Consider the following 26,431-nt stretch of genomic DNA (forward strand, 5'->3'; position numbering starts at 1 on the left):
TTTCATTAGCTTTATCTTCAATCCCAACAAATCTCAAGCTGTTTCTACGGCTTCTGTCTTCTAGTTCTGCTATTTTCTCTTCAATGTTATTGCTTCCATTTTCAATATTACTTATATCTGGTGATTTTTTCGACTCTGTTTTTTTTAATTCTGTAAGTTCAATTATTATTTTATCATAGCTTTTGCTTATAAATTCAACAGCTTTCTGTACCTCAGATAATTCTTTTTTTAACGTAAAGTTTTCATCTTTTAAGTTATTAAATTTAATTTCCATTTTTTCTATCCGATCATTAAAAATTTTCATCATAGTATTCTCATGATTTTCAAGGATTTCTTTAAGTTGTGCTGGTGTAAAGTTTTTCGCCATTATTATAAGTTTTTTAAAACGCTCTTAAAAACACGTCCGTTCGCGGTGAAAATTGCGGTGAAAAAAAACTTAACTGAAAAAAAAAAAAAAACTTAACTTAACAGACTTAACTGCTGTTAAAAGCACAGAGACACTCAGACTCTTCTGGTGATACTCAGAACGATGAAATGAATGCAGCAAGGACCCAGCGAGAGCGGAGTTACTATTATAAATTGTTCAAATTACGCGCCACCTGTCCAAGAATGCCGCGGAAGGCTGTCTAAATGTCGTCTTTTTCGTGAAAAATACTCCAATTTTGAAATTCAAAATATTAAATATATGAACATTTTAAAAAATAGAAGTCAGATAGTTTTGAGTCTGTCCGATAATTTAGTCCGATAGTTTTGAGTCGGTCCGATAATTTAGTCCGATAGTTTAAAAAAAAATTTTATTACGATAATTTTTCTTTGATCCGATAATTATCGCTTTATCGGAAGTTCAACTTTGCCGGTCCGATAATCGATAGTCCGATAGTTAGGTTAGTCCGATAATCGATAATTTTTTCTTAATCCGATAATTATCGATTATCGATTATCGGAACTTTTATCGGAAGTGCCCACCTTTGAGAAGTTGTAATTACTTTTTTAAACTGTAAGAATTTATTTGTAAAAATAATTCAAAACTAATCGATTAATTTTTTGAAAGTTGATAGTTAATCGATTAATTTGAAATACCGATTAATCTACCACCCATAATTTGTACCTGTCTAATTGTTTATAAAATTTAAAATTTATCATTAAAGATAAATTTAGCTAAGAATAGTAAAAAAAAAAGTATTTTATCAATTTTTTGCACTCATGTTTGGGACAAGCATAGCTAAAATTTTAGGGCTTTTTTGATCTAGGCTCCAATCATTACATTAGGCTAATCATTACACTAGGCTCCAATCATTACATTACATTGATACATTGCATCAACGTTATCTGGGTCAAATCATTATATTTCAACCAATTTAAAGAAAACTTTGTGGGGCACCATCTCTGATTTTCCTGATTTTTACATATTGTTATGTGCATTATGTAGATAGGTTAAATTTGAAATTTCAGACTTCCAAGTACAACGGTTCAGAAATTATAGCCTTAGAAACATGACACAGTGGCCCCCCTCGATTTACAAATGGTCAAAACAGACTACTTTAGAGATGTATAACATTTTTCTCACTTTCAACAAGTGTCTCATTTTTTCTAGAACTATTTTCTGGATAGTTCTCACTTTAAAAAAGTGGTTTTTATTAACTTGTGTTAATTTAGAAAAAAATTATGGCCTCCTAAACTTTAGAAAAAATCCTAAAATTGCTAAAATATGCTAAATTGAAACTAACTGTAGCATTATTCTATTCATCCACAAGTTTTTACAGATAAGTTTTCTGATTAGCTACTACTGTCTGCAATAAATGGGCAAAATATAGGCAGCTTGTTGCAGTTTAGAACTTAAATATATCTAAAAGCAAATTGTCCACTCGCCTAAAATGTCCATTTTTCAGCCATTTTGAGATGCTTGTAAATTTTTCTAACACTTTGTTTTGATCTGAGATTAACAGCAAATAAGACCATTAGACCCAACTATCTGATTTTTAAGTAACCCTATTTTTCAATCATCAACGGTTGAATGTATTACTAGAAACCAGTACCCCTCTAATATGCCAACTGGCCTATATGAAGGGTACAACTAATTATAAGTCATTTCTTAATAAAATGAAAGGTATGGTTGGTTGTCCTCTTCTTGATCTGGGGTTTATAGTAGATAGGGCATAAATAAAGGGGGCAGTAACTTTTTAGAGACCTTCATAATGGTTTAAATAAAGGTCCCTAAATTAATTTAAATATTTAGGTACTTAATATCTAAATATCTAAATTAATTTCAAAAAAAGCAGTAACTTTTTAGAGACCTTCATAATGGTTCAAATAAAGGTCCCTAAATTAATTTAAATATTTAGGTACTTAATATCTAAATATCTAAATTAATTTCAAAATAAAACCATTATTCCTTTAAATTATATTTTATTATAGGTAATCAGTGGTCTGTATATGGTCTGGACTCTCCCCATCTGGACTCTCCCCATAGCATCAATCAAAGGGGGAAAGAGGGCAACCAACTTTTAGTAATATCATTAAGGGGGGCCACTGTGTCATGTTTCTAAGGCTATAATTTCTGAACCGTTGTACTTGGAAGTCTGAAATTTCAAATTTAACCAATCTACATAATGCACATAACAATATGTAAAAAATCAGGAAAATCAGAGATGGTGCCCCACAGGCAATTGGTTGAAACATAATGATTTGACCCATCTCTAAAAATGTTTAAGTTGCTTCTAGACAATCATCTAAAAAATGAATGGCTTCTCTACAACTAATCCACATTTTATTTTCTATTAGTTATGCAAACTCTGTAATTGTCAAGTATTATATAATTAGGTTGACAGGCAGTTTATGCTTACATAATTTATTGTAAAACCTTAATTAAAAAAAAAAAAAAGACAAAAAAAAAAAAATTTTATTTTTTTGCTAAGTATCTTTATATGACATAAGTATTAAAGTATATATTGCTTCATGTGTGGAAGTTCTCAAACATCAAAAAAATGCTGGATCCTTTTCTGTATGTATATTTGCTGAAAGTTACTTAATTTGGTTGTTCAGTTTCAATTCTAACTAAAATAAATTTACTTAATTTTAGAACATTCTGTGTGTATCAGAGATTACCAAAAAGTTGGTTGTTTTTTGCAGTCCCAATGTCATCTAAAAGACATATTGATCAATGATCGAGTTGGAACTGAGAATCCTATTGATTGGCAAAACTATGAAAGTTATTTGCACAGGTATTTTCTTTTGGCTTTAAGTGTAATATGTTAAGACAATTTTATTAGCTGTGTTCAGAAAAGAGTTCCACATGCTTAGCTATGTTGCAGTTGCTGATTTTTTATCTTTTTTTTATTTTCCTTCATGGGTTAAACTCTGGTAACATAAGATTGTTAGTTTTGGTTGGTAGGTGCATTGTTGTTAGGTTTGGTAGGTGTATTGGTTTTAATCTAAATTCTTTTAAGAACTCACAACAAAGTAGATGTTTTTCTTTTGAAAATTCAATTCAGACGAGGCTGCAAGAAACCACTTATTAAATTGCGAGTTGACATAAAACAATGAGGAGAGCTAAAAAGATAGAAAACCATTGCCAGAAGTTTCAAAAACTGTTAATTTTATGTGTCAAGGAAATATGTTCCCTGAAAAAACTGGATTAATTTTGAGCATGTAGGAACATTTAAAATAAAAGGAAACCACTTAGCTAAATGGCGAGTCATATAAGATTAAAATTTGGTAGATGTAATGGTATTTATAGAAAAGAGTGAGAGTTGCAGCCTTAAAAAGATGGGATAGAGGCTCAAGCCCAGCAGTTAAAGCAGATTTAACATCATGTAATAAAAGAAACAGTTATGTGTTTTATTAAAAAGGTTTTACATCCTATATAAAGACTTATTTTTTAATTAAGTTCTTATTATTGTTAAGTCTATAATAGGGAATAAGTTTTTCTTTAATGTTTTTAAATAGTTTTAAAAATATGGTATATATTTTTTTAAATATGGTATATTTTTATTTCTTGTAAAAATTTTCGTATTTTCACTATTAAATTTATTTGTCATTTGACTTAAATTAAATAAGAACCTTGTCTTTAGTTAAAAAGTATGCTTATTTTGTTTAAAAAATAAATTAAAGTAAATGTATACAAATTTACAATGCTTGAATACAACAAAACACATTCATTTCTGGTAGTGAACTTTTATATATTGACCTTATTAACACAATTATTTAAATGAATTATGTGTTTTTTCTTTTTTTTATATATTTTTGAAATTTAGTTTAAACAAATATTTTTATTAGTTTTAACAGTTTAAAAAAACACAACATAATTATATTTTCTAGCCTCTTATGCCGCTGCAACCAAAAGGCAATTGAAAAAAACAAGTTAGAAAAAAAAGATTACAATTTCATTTCTATTCGCTTCTATGGTGAATGCTATGCTGGAAAAGAAATATTAAATGGAACTCAAGTCAGTGGATGTAAAACAGGAAAATACAAAGAATGCGTAGATACAGATGTTGAAGAGTGTGCTGGGACTAGTTTAGTGGAATATTTATACAGGATTAAAAGTAATATTTATCATATTTTGCTTTTAAATAAATCTTTATAGACATTCTATGGACATGTTTATAAAGTTATTTAGATCACTTCTAATTTATTTAATTTAAAAAAAAAATATAAACTCTTTTTATTTATACTGTTACATATTTATGCTATATATAATATAACAAGAGAATAAACTATTTAATATTTAATTTACACTTATAATTTACAGATATCTTTTAATATCTTCAAACAAAAAAGTTTTAACATTTTCCATCAACCCTAAGTCATAATCTATTCTTTTAACAAATTTTATAGCTTATTTTATATCTTTCAACATTTCACACACACACACACACACACACACACACACACACACACACACACACACACACACACACACACACACACACACACACACACACACATATCTATGCGCTGTAATTAAAATACTTCCAGAAGTGTAGGGTGTATTTGAACCTAGAACCTCTTGATTGTAAGTTTAGTATTTTACTACCAGTCTACTACCACATTTATATAACTGCCATCATCTCATCATTATTATTAACTTCTATTTTTAAGGTGTTTACTGAAAATCACCTTGACAAGTTTTTAGATGCTCAGCTACAGTTGAAATTTTTCCTTTACCAGATATGAACTCATTTGATATTGGCATATATGAGATGCAATTTTTAGTTTTGTTTCAATTCTACAACATATTCCACAATAAATTTTCAGACATGTTTTACAAGTAATAAATTTTCAGACATAAATTTATTGGTGTTTATCTGTGTGTTTATCTTCTTCATATTAAGTAGGTTTGTATAATGATGTGTGTTCTGCTTTTTTGAAGACTTTTTTCAACTTATGACTAACTCCAGGAATCTAGACAATACATGTTGCTTTTTTGTGAAATCTTTCGTTGTTGATATTTTTAATTATTGATTGATTTGACTAGGTTTTTAACATTTTTCTTTTCATATTCATTTTCAACAAACACATTGATAATAAATGATAGTTCATCATCATTGTTATTTGTAGCACATTTTTGAGATGTTAAATTGGATCCTAAATATATTGCTCCAAATGTCTCAATGGTTCTTTGACAATATATGGCTACAGAGAAAGATGAGGAAAACATTGCATTTGGCTGTATGGTTAGTGGTAAAACATGTGGATCTGAGAAGTAGCATCATTTAGCTAGCCTAGTACTATTTTTGTTTTTGTTGTTTTAACCCAACACTTGATTTTTTTGACAAACATATTAACAATTTCTAAATAGTTTAATATTTTGTTTAAATGAAAAGTCACCTTGTTTTTTTCTAAGATTTAAAATTGTGAGGCCCATTTTAATTAGTCAATTTTCATAACTATGCTTTCTGTATGAATATTATATTTTGGCATCCCAGTGTTTAACTTTCTCAAGCATATAAATTTTTACATTCTATGCTGGAGTGGCAAGCTAAAAATGAGGTTGCACATAGTTGGTATACAAAATTTTCCATGTTTCACAATCTTTTCTTTCAAAAGTTTTTTTAATAATCCTAGTTTTTTTTCACATTTCAAAAATGTGAGTATTGTTTGGCTCATTCGATTACTGTATCTGTCCCTGCATGCTCGAAAAACTTTTATTCACATAGTTTTTTCCCCTGCCTTTCGAACCTTTGAACCTCTCTCCCATCTAGAGATGCAAAAAAACGTGTTTTTTTGCTATCGTGTTTTTTTCACCCAAAAAAGCGTGTTTTTTTGGGGTTTTTTTGGTTTTTTTAGAGTTTTTTTGGTTTTTACAGATCCTTTTAGTGTTTTTTTTTTACTTACTTTCAACTTTTTTAAAATGTTTTCAACTTATCTAAAATGTTTCTATTTAGTTTTGTTTGAGTATTTTAGATTCTATATTAGATTATATTAAAATTAATTTATTAAAGCATAAACAGAGTTCACAAAAGAGTTAAACTAATGATTTTTTTATTGCTAAAATGGTTAACAAACTATTTGTTCTTTTCAAAATTTGAATTCAAAAATTGATAAGAAACAATTCTATTTTAAGTTTTTTAAATCTAAAACAGCATTCTTGGTCAAGTGACTCAAATTCTTGTTCAGGTGACTCTTCATCCGAAACATTTATTGATTCATGAGATTTATCAGAAATATTTATTAGTTCTTTAGACAGAATTGGTTATTGTGTCGCACAGATATCCATTGCTTCAAGTTTGAAATTTTGCGATACAAACACTAATTTTGCTGTTCTTTCATTTGTTAATCTGTTTCTTTTGGCACTGTGAATATTTGCATAACTGCTAAAACTTCTTTCGCAAGCAGCACTTGTAGCAGAAAGCTGAAGAAATGAAATTGGGACATAACTGTGTCATCATTTAAAAATTTGTGTTTGACTTCAACTGGACATTTTCTACATTTCTTAATATGCAAGGCCATTCGTATTTCACTTTTCGACATAACATCATTGCAAAAAGAACATTGAACTCTTTCTGCTTTGCTCACCTGGCTTGCTGGCTTAAATAAAATGCTCACAGATGTTTTCTTTCTACCCCCAGTGAGGCCACAGACTACTCTGTTATTACTACTCATTAGTATGTTCTAATCAAACAACTAAATGATGTGACTATTTTGCAGAGGCGTGGTGGCCCCAGAAGCTAAGCGGGATTCCTGCATGGGCTTTTCACTTTTTCATCTAAATATGGGCCTTTTGGCAAATTTTAATTTTTTCTACATTTTAAAGAAATTCCAGAATCATTTAAAATATTTATGTTAGCACAAATTTAATTTTATTAATCACTTGATTTTTAACTTGATTTCAACTTTGAGCGCAATTATATTAGTATTTTGCATAATAATAATATTGCTCTGAAAACAAAGTAGATGTTTTAAAACGTATTATGATATTTTTTTCATGAGAAAAATAATGAACCCATAAACGGTTTTTAACGATCGTAATGTTGACAAAATAAATTTAAGAAAGTCCGCAGACCCAACAATAATAATAGCTATTACACAGGCCTGCAATGGTTTTCCTCTTAGATATCTGAGTAACGTTTTTTATAGTTTCTGATGTGCTGATTACGAGAAAAATAATAAAAAAAATCCATCACGTCAGGATTTTTTGATATGGAATATTTAAGATTTTGCTTTAAAATGTTTGAGCGCCTACTTTTTGAAATGTCTAAAACGTTATTAATTTACTTCAGCTCTATTTTTATTTCATATAATTAGTGTAAGGGAACATAGAAATTAACGCCAATTAGTAATTTGTTAATGACTACATAATAAGTATTAGTAATTCGCATTAAACATGTCAAAAACGGGTCATTTTGGCTTAATTTAGTAATGAGCTCATTATTACATAATGATTTGGTAATATTAACTAATTGTTGTGAATATTATTAGAAAAGGATGTAATTAAGATAAACCAAAGGATTTTTGTATAAGTACCCGCACTGATTTAGAAATTTAACAGTTGAAGTGTGCATCTTGCAACATAAACTTTAGAATGGCATCGCGAAGTTGTTAAAACTCTCCTAATTGTTTCTGTTATATTTGTAAAAAATATTTATAAAAGTTATTTTGGACTCGTTTTAAGTAACCAAGACAAAACTTGGGCAGCTCATAAAATTTGTACGACTTGTTTATTAGAACTTCGCAAGTGGTCAAAAGGACAGAAAAATAGCTTCAAAATCGTTTCACCTGTGCTACGGAGAAAGCCTAACGACCATGTTAAAGATTGCTACTTTTGTTGTTGTGACATAACTGGATACAATTCAAAAAATAAAAGGGACATAAACTATCCAAACGTGTCATCAGTTACGCCTGCAATATTTGGCGATTCAAAAATGGTGCAGCCCTAGGTTCCAGCTCTACAAATTGAAAATTCTGACTGTGATATAGAGGAAGAGGATGTACACCAATCTGATCCTGAATTTCATGGAGATTCTGACGCTTGTCAGCTCTTTTCACAGTCACATTTAAACGACTTGACAAGAGATTTGAATCTTCCCAAAGATGCAGCGGAACTCCTCGGATCACGATTAAAAGAAAGAAATATGCTGGCACCTGGTACTTTATTTTCATGGTACCGTCACAGAGAAAAAGATTTTCTTCCATTCTTCGCTGAAGATGAAGATTTAGTGTTCTGTAAAGATATTCCAGGCTTGACGAAAATGTACGACATTGAATACGATATTAACGAGTGGAGATTGTTTATTGACTCCTCAAAAAGAAGTTTGAAAGCAGCTCTTCTGCATAATGGGAATACATATGCCTCACTACCTGTTGCACATTCTGTCCATTTAAAGGAATGTTATGAAAGTTTGGAAAAGCTTTTGACTAATATAGCTTATGAGCAACACGGTTGGATGTTGTGTGGAGATTTGAAAATTATAAGCATGCTACTAGGCCAACAAGGTGGTTATACAAAATACCCGTGCTTTCTTTGCGAGTAGGATAGCCGGGATAAACAACATCATTGAACCAAAAAGGAATGGACTCCAAGAACTGAACTAACCCCAGGATTCAAAAACGTACTCAACACAGAGTTTGGTTCCCAGAGAAAAAGTTTTACTGACACCATTGCACATCAAATTGGGTATAATGAAGCAATTTGTGAAGGCTTTAAATAAAGAGGGGGAAGGCTTCAAATATCTGCATTTATTTTTTCCATCTTTATCAGAAGCTAAGATAAAAGAAGGAATTTTCGTCGGCCCTGATATTAGGAAATTAATGTCGGATGAAAAGTTTGATGAAAAACTTAATGATATCGAGTTGCAAGCATGGCAGTCATTTAAGGAAGTGGTGACAAAATTTTTGGGGAACAATAAAAGCTCCGACTATAAAGAAATAGTGGCCAAAATGATTTCCAATTTGGGTGTAATGGGTTGTAATATGAGCATTAAACTTCATTTCTTAAATTCTCATATTGATTACTTCCCAGAAAATCTAGGAGCCGTTAGCGAAGAACAAGGCGAAAGATTTCACCAAGATTTGAAAGAGCTTGAAGTCCGGTATCAAGGAAGATGGAATACCAACATGATGGCGGACTATTGTTGGTTATTGAAGCGCGACGATCCAAACCGGAAATTTAAGCGAAAATCGCACAACCGAAGCTTCCAGGAGAAAAGGACCAGGTTCCACAAATGAAATTTAAATGTTATTTAGACTAGTGTTAAGTTGTTATTATATTTTAGTAGTTTTTTAAGTTAAAAATAATGTTCTGTTTTAAATATATATTTTTTTATGTGAAATCTTCTGTTTTTTTGCTATTTTCTATCTGTGTCTTTTTTGAAAAATCTGGAGGTGATAGAGAAAAACTAAGTACATATTCGTAATCAGCGCACCAAAATACCCTAAAATCAGCTATTAAATTCCAGAGAGGAAGTTATGACTCTCATTTTGCAGGCCTGTGTTATTATTGTTGGACTTAAATTAACTTAATTTAAAAATTTAACCCCAAAACATTTTTCTTAAATGAGTTGTATCGCAATACAATTACTATAAAGTAATTGTATTGCGTTTTAATTTATTTAAGAAAAATATTTTGGTGTTAAATTTTAAATTAAGTTTTATATAAATAAGGATCGAACTCATGTTTTGCATTTTTGTAAACTTTCGAAACTGATATAAACTTCTTTAATAATAAATAAAGTTTTTTATTTTTATACAGTTTATATTATTGTATGTAGATAAAGAAATCACTCTGTAATATCCTGTCCTCAGACAGATTTAAAAAAGGATGATGAACTGCTAAATGAAACTACATTATAAAAACTTTTATGTTTAAACTATGTCAATAACGGCACCATTTTTTAGAGAGGGCATTTTAGCTGTTGCGAGTTTATCCTAAAATGTTAAAAAAAGTTAAAACACCGAATTAAACCAAGAGCATAAACTAAAAAGAATTTTCTCATAAAATAAAAAGAATTTTTTAATTTTCAAGATTTTCGATATTTATTTTAGAAAAAAAATTATTTATAATTTAAAAAATATCATTATATAGTAATGAAAAAATTAAAAGCTTTGATTTTTAATTTTGTGTTAAGCTATGTTCTTCGAACAATAAAATACTAATTGTATTTGCTTGCGGTAAAGTTGTGGTTTAAGAAAATCAAAACAAAAACGTGGTTGCTGCATCGTGTTGTTACCATTTTTTATTTTGAAGTATTACAAACAATATTATTAATTACAAATAGTATTATCACAACTTGTTGGTTTTTATAAGGGATTTATTAGAATAAGGTCACTTATTCGTATGGGCCTTTACATAAAGCATATATGGTAAAATCCCGCAAATATAGGCCTTTTAATAAAAATCCTGCATGGGCTTTTTAGAGCCACCACGCCCCTGCTATTTTGATTAGAAAACTGTTTAATTTTTTTTTTTTTTTTTTAGATTATTCACCTCCCCAAGGCCCGAGGGGGGCCACTACAGTCGAGGAGGCTACTCATTTTTTTGTGTTTTTATTTTTTAGTTGATATTCGTGGTGCAACCCTCTCTCAACTCTTTAACTCCGAAACACGAACCTTGCCGAGCAAGGCCACTGCGCGGAGAAACTAAGTTGAGCGCGGTACTTCCAGGGAGGTGGTGGGAGTCGAACTCCGAACCTCTCGCTTACAAAGCAAGCGCTCTTACCACTACACCACTACCGCATTATGCTTACAATACCTTATAATGGCTATAAAATAATTTCATAATTCAGTAATATTAAAAAACTACTAATAATAATTGTATCACTGAAAATTTACTTTATTAAAAATTATGATAAACTGGTACATTAAGTATTTTCAAAACAACAATATATATCATCATTAATAATCTTATGTTTCAAAACTATTAACATAAAGGTATAAAATTAAAAAATAAAAATACTACAACACACTTATGCAATATTATTTATAACATAATTGAAAATACTATTTCCGCTTTCTGAAATTAAATGTTGACAAATTTAATTTATTTGCGATTGCAGAAATAAAACTAAAAAACAAAAAGCATAAAATAAAATAGCAAAATTAAAAAAAAAAAATTAAAACTATGCAAAACTTATACAATACATATAAATTCTGCATTGCAGTGTTACTTCATTTATAAATCAAAAACTTCATTTATAAATTATAAAGTTCTCATTCATTCTACAAATTACAATAATTAGTTTTCATTCATTCTTTTGGAAAATTTGTTTTTAATGTAAGGAAAAATAGTTTTGAACTCAAAAAACATATCTACATAAAAAAACAAACAAAAAAAGACCCTTTACTTATGATGTCTTTGTATTTTATGAAAAAAATGTTTCTTTAAATAATTTTTTTAATTTTATTTTAGCTTAATATAAGTAAGTTATTGAAGAAAAACTATTAAAGTTATTTAATGAACATTTGAAGAACTTGTAAAACAAGACAGATGAATTGTATGTTAAATAGGAGAATGACAAAGTTTTTTAATAAATATCTCCCAAAAACACACTGTTGAGGTGATATTTATTTAAATGTTAAAGTTCAAGGTGTTAAAGTAGTTAGTTAAAAAAATACACACAAAAAAAAGGAGGGGGGATCTGCTATTTGAAGAACTTTTGGCAATTCTAATAAAATCATATGTTAAATAAAAGAATGAAAACTCTCCTTTAATAAATAACACCTAAAAACAAATTTTTAAAATTATTTCAGTGTTTAAAATAAGAAAAAGAGTAATTAAAAAAAAACAACCAAAAAAACCAAAAAACGAAGCAGTTTGTTTATTTGGCAAAAAAAACGGGTTTTTTTTGCAAAAAAACAAGAACCAAAAAAACGACTCACATCTCTACTCCCATCTACATGTTTTTCTGACTCATACAACCTACAACTTTTCAAGTCTTCTGTCAACTGTTTTCTTGCTTTATAACTCTGTTTTTTTTTCTTCCTAGTAACTCCTAACTCTATAGTGTTTGCTTGCAGTCTTGTTGGGAGTGAATCAAAACTTCAAAAAAAGAACGTGAGCAAAAAAAAACCAACTCTGACTTCACTTCTACTTTTTTTGCTTTGACTTTTTTTTTAACCTTTAAGGATGTGACATTTACAGACATGAAATATTTTTATAATTATTGTATTACACATAGTCGTAAATTTTTTTTCAAAAACTGTATTTTGGTGTAGAAAATTTTTTTGACCATTATTTCAGCAAGTGTAGATGGAGGATATTCTGAATGGAGTTCTTTTTCAAGCTGTTCTAAAAGTTGTGATGGAGGAATACAGATGCGTACAAGGACTTGCACGAATCCATCACCAATGGGAAATGGAAAAGGTTGTAAAGAACTTGGACAGCCCATTGAAGAAAGACCATGCAATAGAGTTTCTTGTGCAAGCGGTAAATAAATTTTTTATACTAATATTTAAAAAAAAAAAAAGTTAATAAATAATTTTCAAAAATGAAATAGAAATTAAAAAATGCGTAGAAATATAAATGTAATTATGGCACAAATATGTTAGAAGTATTTCATGTCTCTCAAATATTTGTGATTATCGTTTTCCAGATAAAAAATTTAATCTCAAATATTTGTAATCATTATCATCATCCTGATAGCTTCTTTTGCATTTTTATTTAGTTTAATACCATAATGTTAACTTGTTTTACAAAATATTGATTATAGATAGCTAGACTAAATGACCACTGCTTGGAACTCTTATTTTGTAAATCTAGGGTTCTAACCACAAATCTAACCACTGACTTGTATCTGTTACTAGAAAATCACTGAAATCAGAGTAAAATATTATTTTTTTAAATTTGATTTAGAATGCGTTTTCAAATATAACAATAATGAAAGTAATAATGATATTTTCATTGGAAAAGTAAAGGATGAAAATGAATGCATCAAAAAATGTTTTGAAAATCAAAAATCAGAACCTACAGTTAATGGTATAAAAATGGACCTGGATGGAACAATATGCTATTGCAAACAAGGAATGAAATCCATTAGTGAAGAGACTAATCATCCATTATGGAAAACTTGTTTTATTCCTCTGAAACACAGTATTTAAATTTTTTTTATGTGTTGTTAATGCGTTCTTAGTTCACACATTTTTCAGTTTATTAAGCATTATTATAATATTTATACATTATTATTATACATATATTATAATACTTATTAAGTATTACTTATGTTTAATTCTTATAAAGTTTGTAACAAAATTAATGAATAATTTTGCTACCTGGTAGCTGATAGGTGCTAGCTGGTATCTGGTAGCTAGTATTTTTAAAGTAATTTTCCCCCATGCAATTTCTCTTTTATAATATCATTAATCCTCAATTTAATATTTAAAAAAATATATAATTAAAGCATAATTAAAGGTCAAAAGTTTTTTACACTGTTATTTTTATTTAATAAGGTTTAGTGGTAAATAGTTTAATGAAGTTATGAATGGTATAATGAAATATTATTTTTTTTTTCTTGTTATTAAAAATTAATAGATGCTTGAAACAACAAAAAAATTTATTTTCAGGAAATGGATTTTATTCTATGTGGTCTTCTTTCTCAACTTGTTCAAAAAGCTGTGATGGAGGCATTGAAATTCGTACAAGAACATGTACTAATCCTGCACCATTAGGTGATGGAAAGGATTGCTCAGAGCAAGGTTTAGATAGAGAAGAAAGAAAATGTAATACAGAATCATGTCTTGGTAAGAAATTAAACAATATATATCTTGTCCAAGTTTTTTTCTAACTTTTTTTGGCATTAAATTAAAAAAAAATTCACAAATTTGTCCTTAAATATTCATTTCAAAATATCAAAATACTAGTGTTGTTATTGACTTCGAGTAAAAGTTTAGTTGTTGAAAGTTGAAATTAGTTGACTTTGAAAAATCAAATTGTCAATTTAATTGGCTATGGACTTTCTACTAATCGATAATGGTGGCTGATGCTAGAGCCGACTTTTCAATTTTAATATAGAAAATTCATTAGAATTGCTGTTTCGACTAACTACTTCTTGTGAATAGTTTAAAGCCTACTTCTGCAGCATCAACTGTTAGTTAATAGAAAGGATAAGACCGACTCTTGCACAACCGAACATTTTAAAAGACTTCATTTACAGCCAACCAATCAATATACACCTAAATTAAAAATATTAATATTTAAAAATATATAAATAAAATAAACAAATATCACTCTAGTTTATATATATTTTTGTCAGTTGGTTCTCAATTAATTAATTAATTTTTTAATAGTTGGTTGTAAATTGATTTGTCACTAGTCGATTCTAAATGGATATTTTATTAGTTGATTAACTAAAGTTTTAATTAATCTATCTTGATTAAAGTCAGTTCTATTAAGGTTGGTCTATCATTTATTCTTTCATAATGGTCAAACACAGATAGTAGTTGGTCCTAGCATGTGTCACACTAGAAATTGCTTTAGAAGAGTCTTTATATCTTTTCATTCAATTTAACTTTTCAATCTTTAGTTTTTGTTTGTTTATTTAATTACAATAGTATGTACTATTATAACTTTTACCTAGTTTTTTAGCATTATTTATACCTAATTAAACTTTCGATTATGTATTTCATTAATTTTTTTTCTTTTTTTACTTGATGCTTGTGATTTTCATAAATACTTTTATACAGGGTTGCTCCAAGCTGGTTCAAGGCCTTGGGGAAAATTTATTAATCTAAATGTACATTAACATTGTAAATATGATTGTAACTACTTTTTGATAGCAAGCATTAAAGGCGGTCCATAAATCATTGTGGTCTGGGAATAGGTTGTTTCATTGTTGGAGTGACCCTTCTCTTATATTGTTTTGCTCCATTTTTATTTAAATAATATGATATTAAAAAATAGAAAGCAAATATAAATTACTTTATTATATTTATTACGACATTTAATAATCATAACAACACTTCAAAATATGTCTTTAGATAGTCAATTGGTGTTTGTTTTTTCAATAATAGAGAAAGAAAAGATTTTTTCAAAATTTTTTTAAATCATCATTAAATACATCTATGTATTTAACATTGTTTAAGTTAATTATGTAAGTTTAACAATTACCAAGTTTAAGTTAATTATGTTACCTACCTTACCTTATTTGGAATTACCCATACCTTGATTTGGAACTGCATCACTGACTTGCATCTGTTATTGGAAATTCATAGAAAAAAAAATTATAATACTTTTTTTTCTAATTTAAGTTGAAGTGTGTTTTCAAATATAATGGTAATGAAAGTAATATTGGTATATCATACAATTTGATATATTAGTATTGACACATTTAACATGGTAATTCTATGCCTCTGACTCTTACCTCTTACCTTGCCATTTCTAATTTTTAAATAATCATTACAGCATTATCTTGTGTTGATATTTACTGAAAACTTTTTTAAAAATTATTATTATCTTTTTTTAAGAAGACTGGAAACCATTAGAGTAAGGAATGAATTGGAAATATAACAGATAGTTAATAAGAGAAAAATTATCAGAAGTTTTAAAAGCTGTAAGTTATGAATCAGGAAAACAAAAAAATGGGAAAGAGTTCCCTTTTTTAAAAAAAATTCTTTTTAATTTTTATGTTAATAGATTCGTTAGTAGAAAAAAGTGGCGTAAAGTTTTTTAAGCATAAATGTAAAGTTACAGTACAAAGTAAAACTTTGTAAAATGAAAAGCTGGAACAAGAGATGGTGTCACCTCCTCATAAGGTATCACCTCTTTTTTTTTTTTTCTTCTATAAAAACTAGCATGGTTGCTACTTAAGATTCCTTTGAGTAGCAACCATGTTAGTTTTTAAAGAAGAAAAAAAAGGAAGAGGTGAAACCTTATGGGGAGGTGACAGCTTGGGTGCTCTGGCAACCAAGCTGTCAACTCTCCATATAATCTAACTATGTTAACAATATTTTATGAAGCTTTGTATAAAACAGCAAAAATATTATTAGAGAACCTAAAATATGACAATATTTTATACAAAGACAGATAAGAGTTTTATTATAAAGATATCACAAAATGCTGTTAAAAGATCTATCAATGTGCTGTTATAAAGATCTGCCATTTTTCAGTAAAAAATTTTAAAGTAATCACTTTATAATACTTGACAATGTTTTATGTTTCAAAATTGCTGCATTCTATCTAGTTTAATTTTTATAAATAAAGAAATTATTTAATAAATATGAAAATGTATAATTTTTTTTAATACAAAGATTTTATATTACACTAATATTAATGCCTATTTTATATATAATATTTTTTATAGGTTGCACATTTAAAATTAATGATGGTGTTGGTGCAGGAGAGGTGCATTTAGGAGCTGTGAAAAATGAAGCTGAATGCATTGCCAAGTGTTTTGAACGACAAAAAATTGACCCAACTATTAATGGTGTAACTACTGATTTAGCTGGTAAAAATTGTTATTGTGAACTAGGAATGACATCGCAAACAGGTGGTTCTTCATGGAAAAGTTGCTATATTCCTCTAAGATACAGTGAGTAATTGCTTCTTAATTTATTTGATTTTAGTAGTTAATTGTAAAAATGGAATGTAATACTAAAAATGCATATTGAGGATGATTAAATAAAATAAATATTTGCAAACATCTAATAAAATTTTGAACTTTTGTATTAATGGCTACAAAAAATCTTTGAGTAGATATGACATTGCAATATTACTCTCCAATATATTTTGATTTTCGCTTAAGTTGCTTTGTCAAAAAAACAATTTTTAAGAAAAAAACAGAAATACTAATATTCTTTTATAACAACTTCATATGTTCATTGAAACTATATGTAACTTTGTAATTACAAAATTTTAAAATTTGACCTACGTTTATGGAATCACATATGAAAGTGGTATTTTTTTTGCTACAAAATGTTAACATAGGTTTGAGCAGTATGTATGGAATCACATATGGATGACATAACACCAAACCAGCCTATACAATGAATATTTTGAAATAAGATAATTGGTTGCAAAGTTTAGTTGATTTTGACAAAAGTTGCTACACCAAATAAACTATATGTAATTGCTGTCTAATGCATTTAAATATTTTAAGTATAGTTTATTATTGTTTGCAAAGAAACACTATATAAATCATTTTTTTAAATATGAACTCATTTTTTTCTATTTTGTTGAATAGTCTGGTTTGGTGCTTGACCATCTATATGTAAGATGCCTTTTTTGCAGCAACTGCAAATAGCTTACTAAAGCAAGAGTTTTTAACAAGATCCCCCTCATGTTTAATAATAATATAAATAATATAAAGAGATCTAGAAATTTCTTGATAATCATATTTAGTGTGAGCTTTTTAATCATACAATTTACTATTTGTGATTTATATTCATATATCATGGATCAATACATGAGCATAAACTATTAATACAAAATATATCAAATATTTTTTACATTTACTGAAAATTTAAAGTTAACTGATTTAATTTGGAGTTATTTTTTTTGCTACAAAATGTTAACATAGGTTTGAGCAGTATGTATGGAATCACATATGGATGACATAACACCAAACCAGCCTATACAATGAATATTTTGAAATAAGATAATTGGTTGCAAAGTTTAGTTGATTTTGACAAAAGTTGCTACACCAAATAAACTATATGTAATTGCTGTCTAATGCATTTAAATATTTTAAGTATAGTTTATTATTGTTTGCAAAGAAACACTATATAAATCATTTTTTTAAATATGAACTCATTTTTTTCTATTTTGTTGAATAGTCTGGTTTGGTGCTTGACCATCTATATGTAAGATGCCTTTTTTGCAGCAACTGCAAATAGCTTACTAAAGCAAGAGTTTTTAACAAGATCCCCCTCATGTTTAATAATAATATAAATAATATAAAGAGATCTAGAAATTTCTTGATAATCATATTTAGTGTGAGCTTTTTAATCATACAATTTACTATTTGTGATTTATATTCATATATCATGGATCAATACATGAGCATAAACTATTAATACAAAATATATCAAATATTTTTTACATTTACTGAAAATTTAAAGTTAACTGATTTAATTTGGAGTTGAAACAGTGGTGGTATAAACAAAGGCAAATCCAATGTTTCATCAATATTTGAAGAACAATTTTATGAATAAAAAAATGGCAAGAGAATTGAATCCTTTAAAACTGCCAACTGCTTTCAAAAAAAAGAAAAAGGTTCTCAAAACTAAATATCTGCCAAATAAAATTTGTCAAATGGGGGATCAAATGACTTATTAGAATAGCAGTATTATGTCAATTCTCTTTAATTCTTTTTTTTAACTTTTTCAAAATTTAATTTGATAATCTCAAATTTTCCTCATATTTATAAAACCTGGGGTTCTTTAGTTTCGTTACTGTTCTTGCTCTCCTCTTCGCTTTTGTTCAGCTTTATTGCTTTTCCTTCAAATGGGGTTTAGATTAGAGAAGCATACTCTACTTTTCCTTTGAATGGGGTTTAGATTAGAGAAGCATACTCTAAATACAAACAAACAAGAGTATAGAGTGGTTGTGACTACTTGTTGAATTGTTTATTATCAAAATAATGTTTTATTTTTTTAAATACTTTTATTGTTTTTTGCAATTATTTTAGTTTTGTTTATTTCAAGAACTAAGGTTTTCAGTTCTCTTGATGCATTTGCGCATTGGTCTTAAATAACTTGATTTCTGCATAAATTAAACAAATTATATAAGGGTAGTATTTTCACAATTTTCATTTTAAATACTAAAACTGGCATTCATGATCTTTCAGGAACTTTCAGTATCAGGAGTTTCTAATCAATAAAAAGGAAGTTTTTAAAATAGGAGTAGTTTCTTAAATTAATAATGGACCTTTTTAAAAATTTTTTTAGGATTGATCGTAACAGTTTTAGATTAAAAACTTATTTTATATAGGATATATAAAATATGAGAGTAATTTTGGTATGGAGTACTTTTATATTTATATACTTTTATGTTTGCATGTGTCACTTAAAAATATGTTTTTTAATTTGAAAGTTACACAAAAGGTGTAACTTTCAAATCAAAAAACATATTGTTTTTTTTTTGAATTGTATTCATAAAAGTGAATATTTTAATTGAAAACCAAATAAGCTTTATTTTGAAATTTTTCTGATTTTATTATTATTTTTTTTTTGATATTCTTCATTTTCTCTTAAGTTTAATTTACTACTTTATCTAAGTTAAAACTAATTATGTTAAATTAAAAAAACTAAATAATAATTTGAAATATTCATAGTTAAATTAATATAGTTAAATATAATCATAAATTAACATAATTAAATATTACCATGAATATTTGTTATTGTTTAACAATTTTGTAAATTTTTTTTCAATTGCTTTTTATGCTGTATTTATAATAACTTTTATATCACAGGAAATGGAGGTTACACTGAATGGAGTCCATTTTCAACTTGTTCACAAAGTTGTAATGGTGGTGTTGAGGTTCGAACAAGAACTTGCACTAACCCGTCACCTGTTGGAGATGGTAAAGATTGCCAAAGTATTGGCCCAAGCAGAGAGGAAAGAAAATGCAATGAGGTTTTCTGTGACAGTGGTATTGATATATTTTTTTATAAGCTGTCTTACTAACTAGTTCTACTAAATTATGATGCAATTTTTGTGTGTTTTAGGTTGTGTTTTTAAAGTGAACGATGGAGTGGGTGCAGGTGAAGTCTTTATGGGAGTAGTAAGAAATGAAAACGAATGTATTGCCAAGTGCTATGAAAGGCAAAAAATTGATCCAACTATCAATGGAGTTACAACAGATTTAACTGGGAAAAGTTGTTACTGTGAGCAAGGAATGAAATCCCAAACAGGTGGTTCATCATGGAAAAGTTGCTTCATACCCTTAAAGTACAGTAAGTAATCTTTTAAAATTTTTTTTTACTATTACTCTTATCTCTTTTTTACTTTTGAATTTTACAACATTGATTACAACATTGGTATGAGTGATTTTAACATTGATATGAGTGATTACAACATCGATGTGATTGATTACAACATTGATGTGAGTGATTGCAACATTAAAATGAGTGATTACAACATTGAAATAAGTGATTGCAACATTGATATGAATGATTACAACATGGGTATAAGTGGTTATGTAAAAAAAATTTTTTTTGAGCAAACCTACACAGTTTTTGTCTGGAATTGTTTTTATTATCCTAATTAAACCCAAATTTCAAAAATGATCTGTTGTGTAAATTTATATTCAAGTAAAGGGTACTTCAAAATGACATTCCCTCATCAAATGAAAACTTATTTTGGCTATGAATTTTGAACAAAAATTAACACGAATGATAAGAAAGTATTAAAAGACATTTAGGTGGAGCAGGACATCAACCAATTATAACACTAGGTATTTAAAAAGGTATTAAACACTGGTTACAAAATCTGTTTTTTTCAGCAATAAAAATTCTCAGCTATTGAACATAGATGCAAAAAAAGATAATTCTAGCCACAATTTGATGTGCTTATTAAATTAACTATTTAAAAAAAAAGAATCATTGGACATTCTGTTGGAAAACTGCTTCAGTCTATATAAACCTGTACCCATTGTATCCTGTGGCTCGAAAACTTTAATTTATGGTTATTAAGTTATTGAATTGTTTATTGTTTCATTAAGTATGTTTTCTGGAAAGGCCTAAGAAACTACCAAAAATTTAACAAATAAAGTTTCTGAATTATTGTTTAACTAATTAAGTCTAAGCCAACCACTGAATACTTTAAGCTAACCACAGAACACTTTAAGCCAGCCACAAAACACTCTAAGCCAACCACAGAACACTCTAAGCCAACCACAGAACACTCTAAGCCAGTCACAGAACACTCTATGTAAAATATAGTTAATATTCTTGTTGCTCATTTTATTGGTTTTATGGAATTTGAAAAAAATGGAACATTTTGTAATAAATTTTTTTTAATTTTTCAAAAGAACTAACATTACTTATTCTGCAGATAGTGTTTTTTATTTAATAAAACTTTACTCCTCTACAAAATATGATTGAAAATATTCTAAATAGTTTTTACATATATGAGATACTATGTAATGATTTTATCACATTACACAGAATGTGCATTAAAAATAAAATAAAAGAAAGAAAGCCTCATACTACAGTATTGTCTGAAACGCTGAAAAACCATATCTCATACTACACCATTGTCTAAAATAATATTTTTTACATATCTGCAGCAAAATATAATTGAAAACATATTCTAAATAGCTTTTAAAATATGTGATCTATGTAATGTTTTTAAAACATTAATAGTATGTGCATTAGAAAATAAAAAAAAATAATAAAGCATATCCCATTTACTACAGTATTGTCTGAAATCCATTTCAAAGCCAGTTTCAATCTATTTAAAAAGTGACATTGTTTTCTAATTCAGCATTTCGATGTTACAAAATACAAGAGTAGAGACTCAATATATAGACGTTACAAATAACAAGATAAGAAACTCAATATTTAGACGTTACAAATAACAAAATAAGACACTTAACATTTAGACGTTATAAATTACAAGATAAGACACTTAACATTTAGAAAATATTGAAAAAATATAGCTGCTGCATTTAATGATTTCAACAAAATACTTTAATTTGTTTTTAAAGTACCCTTTACAAAAGTACTTTAAAGTACCTTCTTTACAAAACTAATAATTTAAAAAGTGTCTTGACCTGTATACTTTTTTATGCTTGTAATCCGATTCACAATATTTTACTTTAAAATAAATATTGCTAATGATAAGTTATATTATGTTGCCAAGGTGCTTATTATTAACAAGATGCCTATTTTATGGCACTATTGAATGCTTTTCTTTTCAATGTTTGCTTTATAAATAGTTTATAAATAGTGTTTAATTTATATTAATTTTTATATTGTAGGAAATGGAGGTTACACTGAATGGACTCCATTTTCAAGTTGTTCACAGAGTTGTGATGGTGGTGTTGAGGTTCGAACAAGAACTTGCACCAACCCGTCACCTGTTGGAGATGGAAAAGATTGTCAAAGTATTGGTCCTAGCAGAGAGGAAAGAAAATGCAACGAAGTTTTCTGCGATAGTGGTATTTATTTTTTAACCTAGGCATTATATTATTATCTAGTCCTAATAAAATGCTTTCTGTTCAAGGTATAGCAATTTTTATCCAAAAGAGAGTTGCAAATGAAAAAAAAAAAAGAATAAAAATCATATAAAAAAAGAAATAAATTTTTTATTTATGTTGCCTCGATTGTAGTGGCCCTCACTGGAGTTTTGGGAGGTGAATTTAATTAAAAAAAAAACTTCTTTAGGTACTTTACATTACTAATCGTGCATAAATTACGCAACGTTAAATTTATTTAAAAAATAAGTCTCTTTGCTTATTTGCGCAGCAATTCTTATTGAAATTATAGCGATATTTTAATTTTGGGTTTAATTAAATACTCTGTGAAAGATTTTTTTGTTTTGTTCATTCGTTAAATTTAGCGTTGCGTAGTTTATGAACGATTTCTTGAAAGAAAATTCTGCCGTGCATTGTGGTATAATACAGTTTTAAATAACTATTATTTTTTAAAAATTCTGTAAATAGCATAATTTTTTTTTAAGGAGGTGGAAAAAGGGGATTTTGTTTTAAATACTATTTTAAATATGCAATTTTTTTTTTTAACATTTTCTGAACCCGGGTAATCCACATCAAAATTTATTTCAAAAAAAATTTAGTTCTATTAGTTATCAATCTAAATAAATTTAAAGATTCATTTAGATTACTTTAACTAGTTGATAACGCAGTTATCGTGTAAAGTTTAAGTGTAGCAGTTTTTACGCATAAAAGTGTAGCAATTTTACGCATATCGTGTAAGTTAAAGTGTAGCAGTTTTTACGCATAAAAGTGTAGCAATTTTACGCATATCGTGTAAGTTAAAGTGTAGCAGTTTTTACGCATAAAAGTGTAGCAATTTTACGCATATCGTGTAAGTTAAAGTGTAGCAGTTTTTACGCATAGCAGATCAACTAGATTTACATAAACATGAAATCTCCGTCGGAAAATGAAGAGATACGATTTTAATTTGTTTAATTTTGATATGAATCAAGAAGTTTTTTCTATTTTTAATCGATCTTACGGCTCGATTTCTTGTTTACAAAGTGTTATCATGCTTTTTATAAGGACTAGGACTAGATACAGTAAAAATAGAAGAGAAAAAAAACGTTCTTAACTGACACCTTTTTTTTTGTTGTTGACAGTTTCAGATTATGCGCCAAAGTACATACATTTCCAGGCAAAAAAATGTTAGTTTAGCCTATATCACAAAGGAAGAATAAGTCCTTGGGATTTTTATAAAAAAATTTAGCGTAAGACTAACCAAATCTGTATATCTTTTTTTTATTATTATTGACTTTTTGTGTGCTAGGATGCGTTTTTAAAATTAATGATGGCGTTGGCGCAGGAGAAATAAATATGGGAGCAGTAAAAAATGAGAATGAATGCATTGCAAAATGTTTTGAAAGACAAAAGATTGATCTGACTATCAACGGAGTTACAACAGATTTGGCTGGAAAAAGCTGTTACTGTGAACAAGGAATGAAATCACAAACTGGTTCACCTGCATGGAAAAGTTGTTTCATTAAACGGATATCTTAAACGCTTTCCAATATATATATATATATATATATATATATATATATATATATATATATATATATATATATATATATATATATATATATATATATATATATATATATATATATATATATATATATATATATATATATATATATATATATATTGTTAATATGAATTCAATTATTGAATAAATATATAATATATTTATATAGTTTTATTTTTCGCATGTTTTTATTCCTTTAAACTTCCCGATATTTTAAAAACAAAAATTGTTAATTTAAAATTTAAAAAATTAGTCAAATTAAAAAAGTCGAGTTCAAAAAAGCATTAATTAATTTGTAATCAAAAGTTTTAAAAACGTGGAAACTATTATATATCAAAAGCTGTTATTATTATTATTATTAGTAGTAGTATTATTATTATCTATTTCTAACTTAACGACAGTAGGCACTGATGCCGAGTCACACGCATATTCATTTGCGACAAGTGTTTAGCTCATAGGTTTCAAGCATCAAGTTGTGATCTACTAGAGATCGCTATATTATCTACAACAACAAGGATTAAATTGATGTTTAAGACTTTCTTAAACTTATAAACGTTAAGTATTTAAAGAAAATTTTCAAGGTGTTAATTTTAGATTAAGAATTATGGGAGAGATTTCATTTAAAACAATCTGCTATTCAAAAATTGTTCCTTGTACTGAATAATACCTTGCAAAATTTGTCCAAAATAAATAAAAAATTCATTGATGACAATATTGATGTAAATTGCCTTTTAACTAAAATAAGGATATTTAAAAAAGAAGTGTATATATAGATATATACATATATATATATATATATACACAGTCCCAACACTAGACTTTCTAAAGGTGGGTGAAAAAAATACTTAGACGCCTGTTCAAAAACAATTAGAAATTTTTAAATGTATTTTAATACAAATATTATAAAAAAAGTTTTTAAGTAATTTATCGGTTATAAATTTTTGAGCTTTCTTTTAAAAAAATTTCAAACGCAAATCTTCAATATCAATATCAGCAGCAATTTTATTTTCAATAAAAATCATTGCAAGATTATTTGACCTATCCTAGTTTATCTTTGATCCTAACTAATTTGCGATTTTATTTCAAAAAAGACCTCTTAGCACAAGCTACTGTTATTGGTAATGTGAGAAGAATCCTCCATGCAATCTCAATCTCTCTAATTGCCCAAAATTACATTCGCGTAGATTTCATTCAAATCGTTTGAAAGAAAAACGTTATTTTAATACTTAGTTCCTCGCCGGAAATATCCTTTTATCCTTTTTATTTCTTACTCTTAAAACAGATTCTGCTGCAAAAACTATCTTCTTCCTTTATAAAAGAAGCAAAATCTTGTGCACTGCATTCATACATACATACATACATACATACATACATACATACATACATACATATACAGGCGCGTTTTGTATATATATATATATACATATATATATATATATATACATATATATATATATATACATATATATATATATATATACATATATATATATATATATATATATATATATATATATATATATATATATATATATATATATATATATATATATATATATATATATATATAGGATTTTTATTGACTATAGCAAAAATGCCATAAAAATTTTTTTGTCTTAAAAAAAAGAAAAAGTTTGCCGTCTGTACTAAGATCTGCCGTCTGTACTAAAATCTACATATGCCGATTTGCTGGTCTAAATGAGCTAAATTTGCAGATATAACTAACTAAAATTCATTGATTGGGTGTGGGGGGAGGTTATCACACACCATTCGCGCCAGTCTTGGATCTACAGTGGCTTATAGTGATACATGAGGTCCCCTACCACTGCTTTCCTCTTCCGTCCGTTTAGAATGGAAAACGCTACTTGATTTACGCGTTAAAACTATTTGGTTAAACTGAATACTTTTTAACGAAATGATAGTTTACTTATCTTTTATGACTTTTAATCATGACTAAAACCCTGACCGAACCCTTATCCTCAATCGATGCATTTATATTTAGTTCTTGGTATTCCTATTGCCAGTCACTGTATTAATGCCAAATAATACACAAAACATTATATAACTTTATCTACATATTTACACAACATCATATAACTTTATCTACATATTTACACAACATCATATAACTTTATCTACATATTTACACAACATCATATAACTTTATCTACATATTTACATACACAAAACATCACATAACTTTATCTACATATTTAAATCAACAAAATATTTGTGCTAGTTAAAATGCTTTGGTCTGCAAAAAAATTAGAGGTTGATATTTGAAAATGAAAAATTTAATCTAAATTTGTTTAAAATTTAA

General features: G+C 27.6%; 1 protein-coding gene across 2 annotated transcripts in view; it reads left to right on the forward strand.

Annotated features, from left to right (window-relative positions):
• LOC100198060 (coadhesin) overlaps positions 1–24,117 on the forward strand; it is a 38,080-nt gene extending 13,963 nt beyond the window's left edge. Inside the window, exons 3-12 of one of the 2 annotated variants that reach the window (XM_065806025.1) lie at positions 3,080–3,221; positions 4,318–4,544; positions 12,677–12,862; positions 13,289–13,525; positions 13,996–14,172; positions 16,731–16,958; positions 19,839–20,018; positions 20,095–20,322; positions 22,350–22,529; positions 23,854–24,116. In XM_065806025.1, coding sequence (XP_065662097.1) covers positions 3,080–3,221; positions 4,318–4,544; positions 12,677–12,862; positions 13,289–13,525; positions 13,996–14,172; positions 16,731–16,958; positions 19,839–20,018; positions 20,095–20,322; positions 22,350–22,529; positions 23,854–24,083 — 2,015 coding nt within the window. In that variant the 3' untranslated portion in view covers positions 24,084–24,116. Of the gene's footprint in view, positions 1–3,079; positions 3,222–4,317; positions 4,545–12,676; positions 12,863–13,288; positions 13,526–13,995; positions 14,173–16,730; positions 16,959–19,838; positions 20,019–20,094; positions 20,323–22,349; positions 22,530–23,853 lie in introns of both variants that reach the window. The other variant, XM_065806026.1, reaches the window with a different exon arrangement.
• Positions 24,118–26,431: the final 2,314 nt, after the last annotated feature.

The sequence above is a fragment of the Hydra vulgaris genome, chromosome 09, assembly GCF_038396675.1.
Source record: "Hydra vulgaris chromosome 09, alternate assembly HydraT2T_AEP".
Classification (NCBI taxonomy): domain Eukaryota; kingdom Metazoa; phylum Cnidaria; class Hydrozoa; order Anthoathecata; family Hydridae; genus Hydra; species Hydra vulgaris.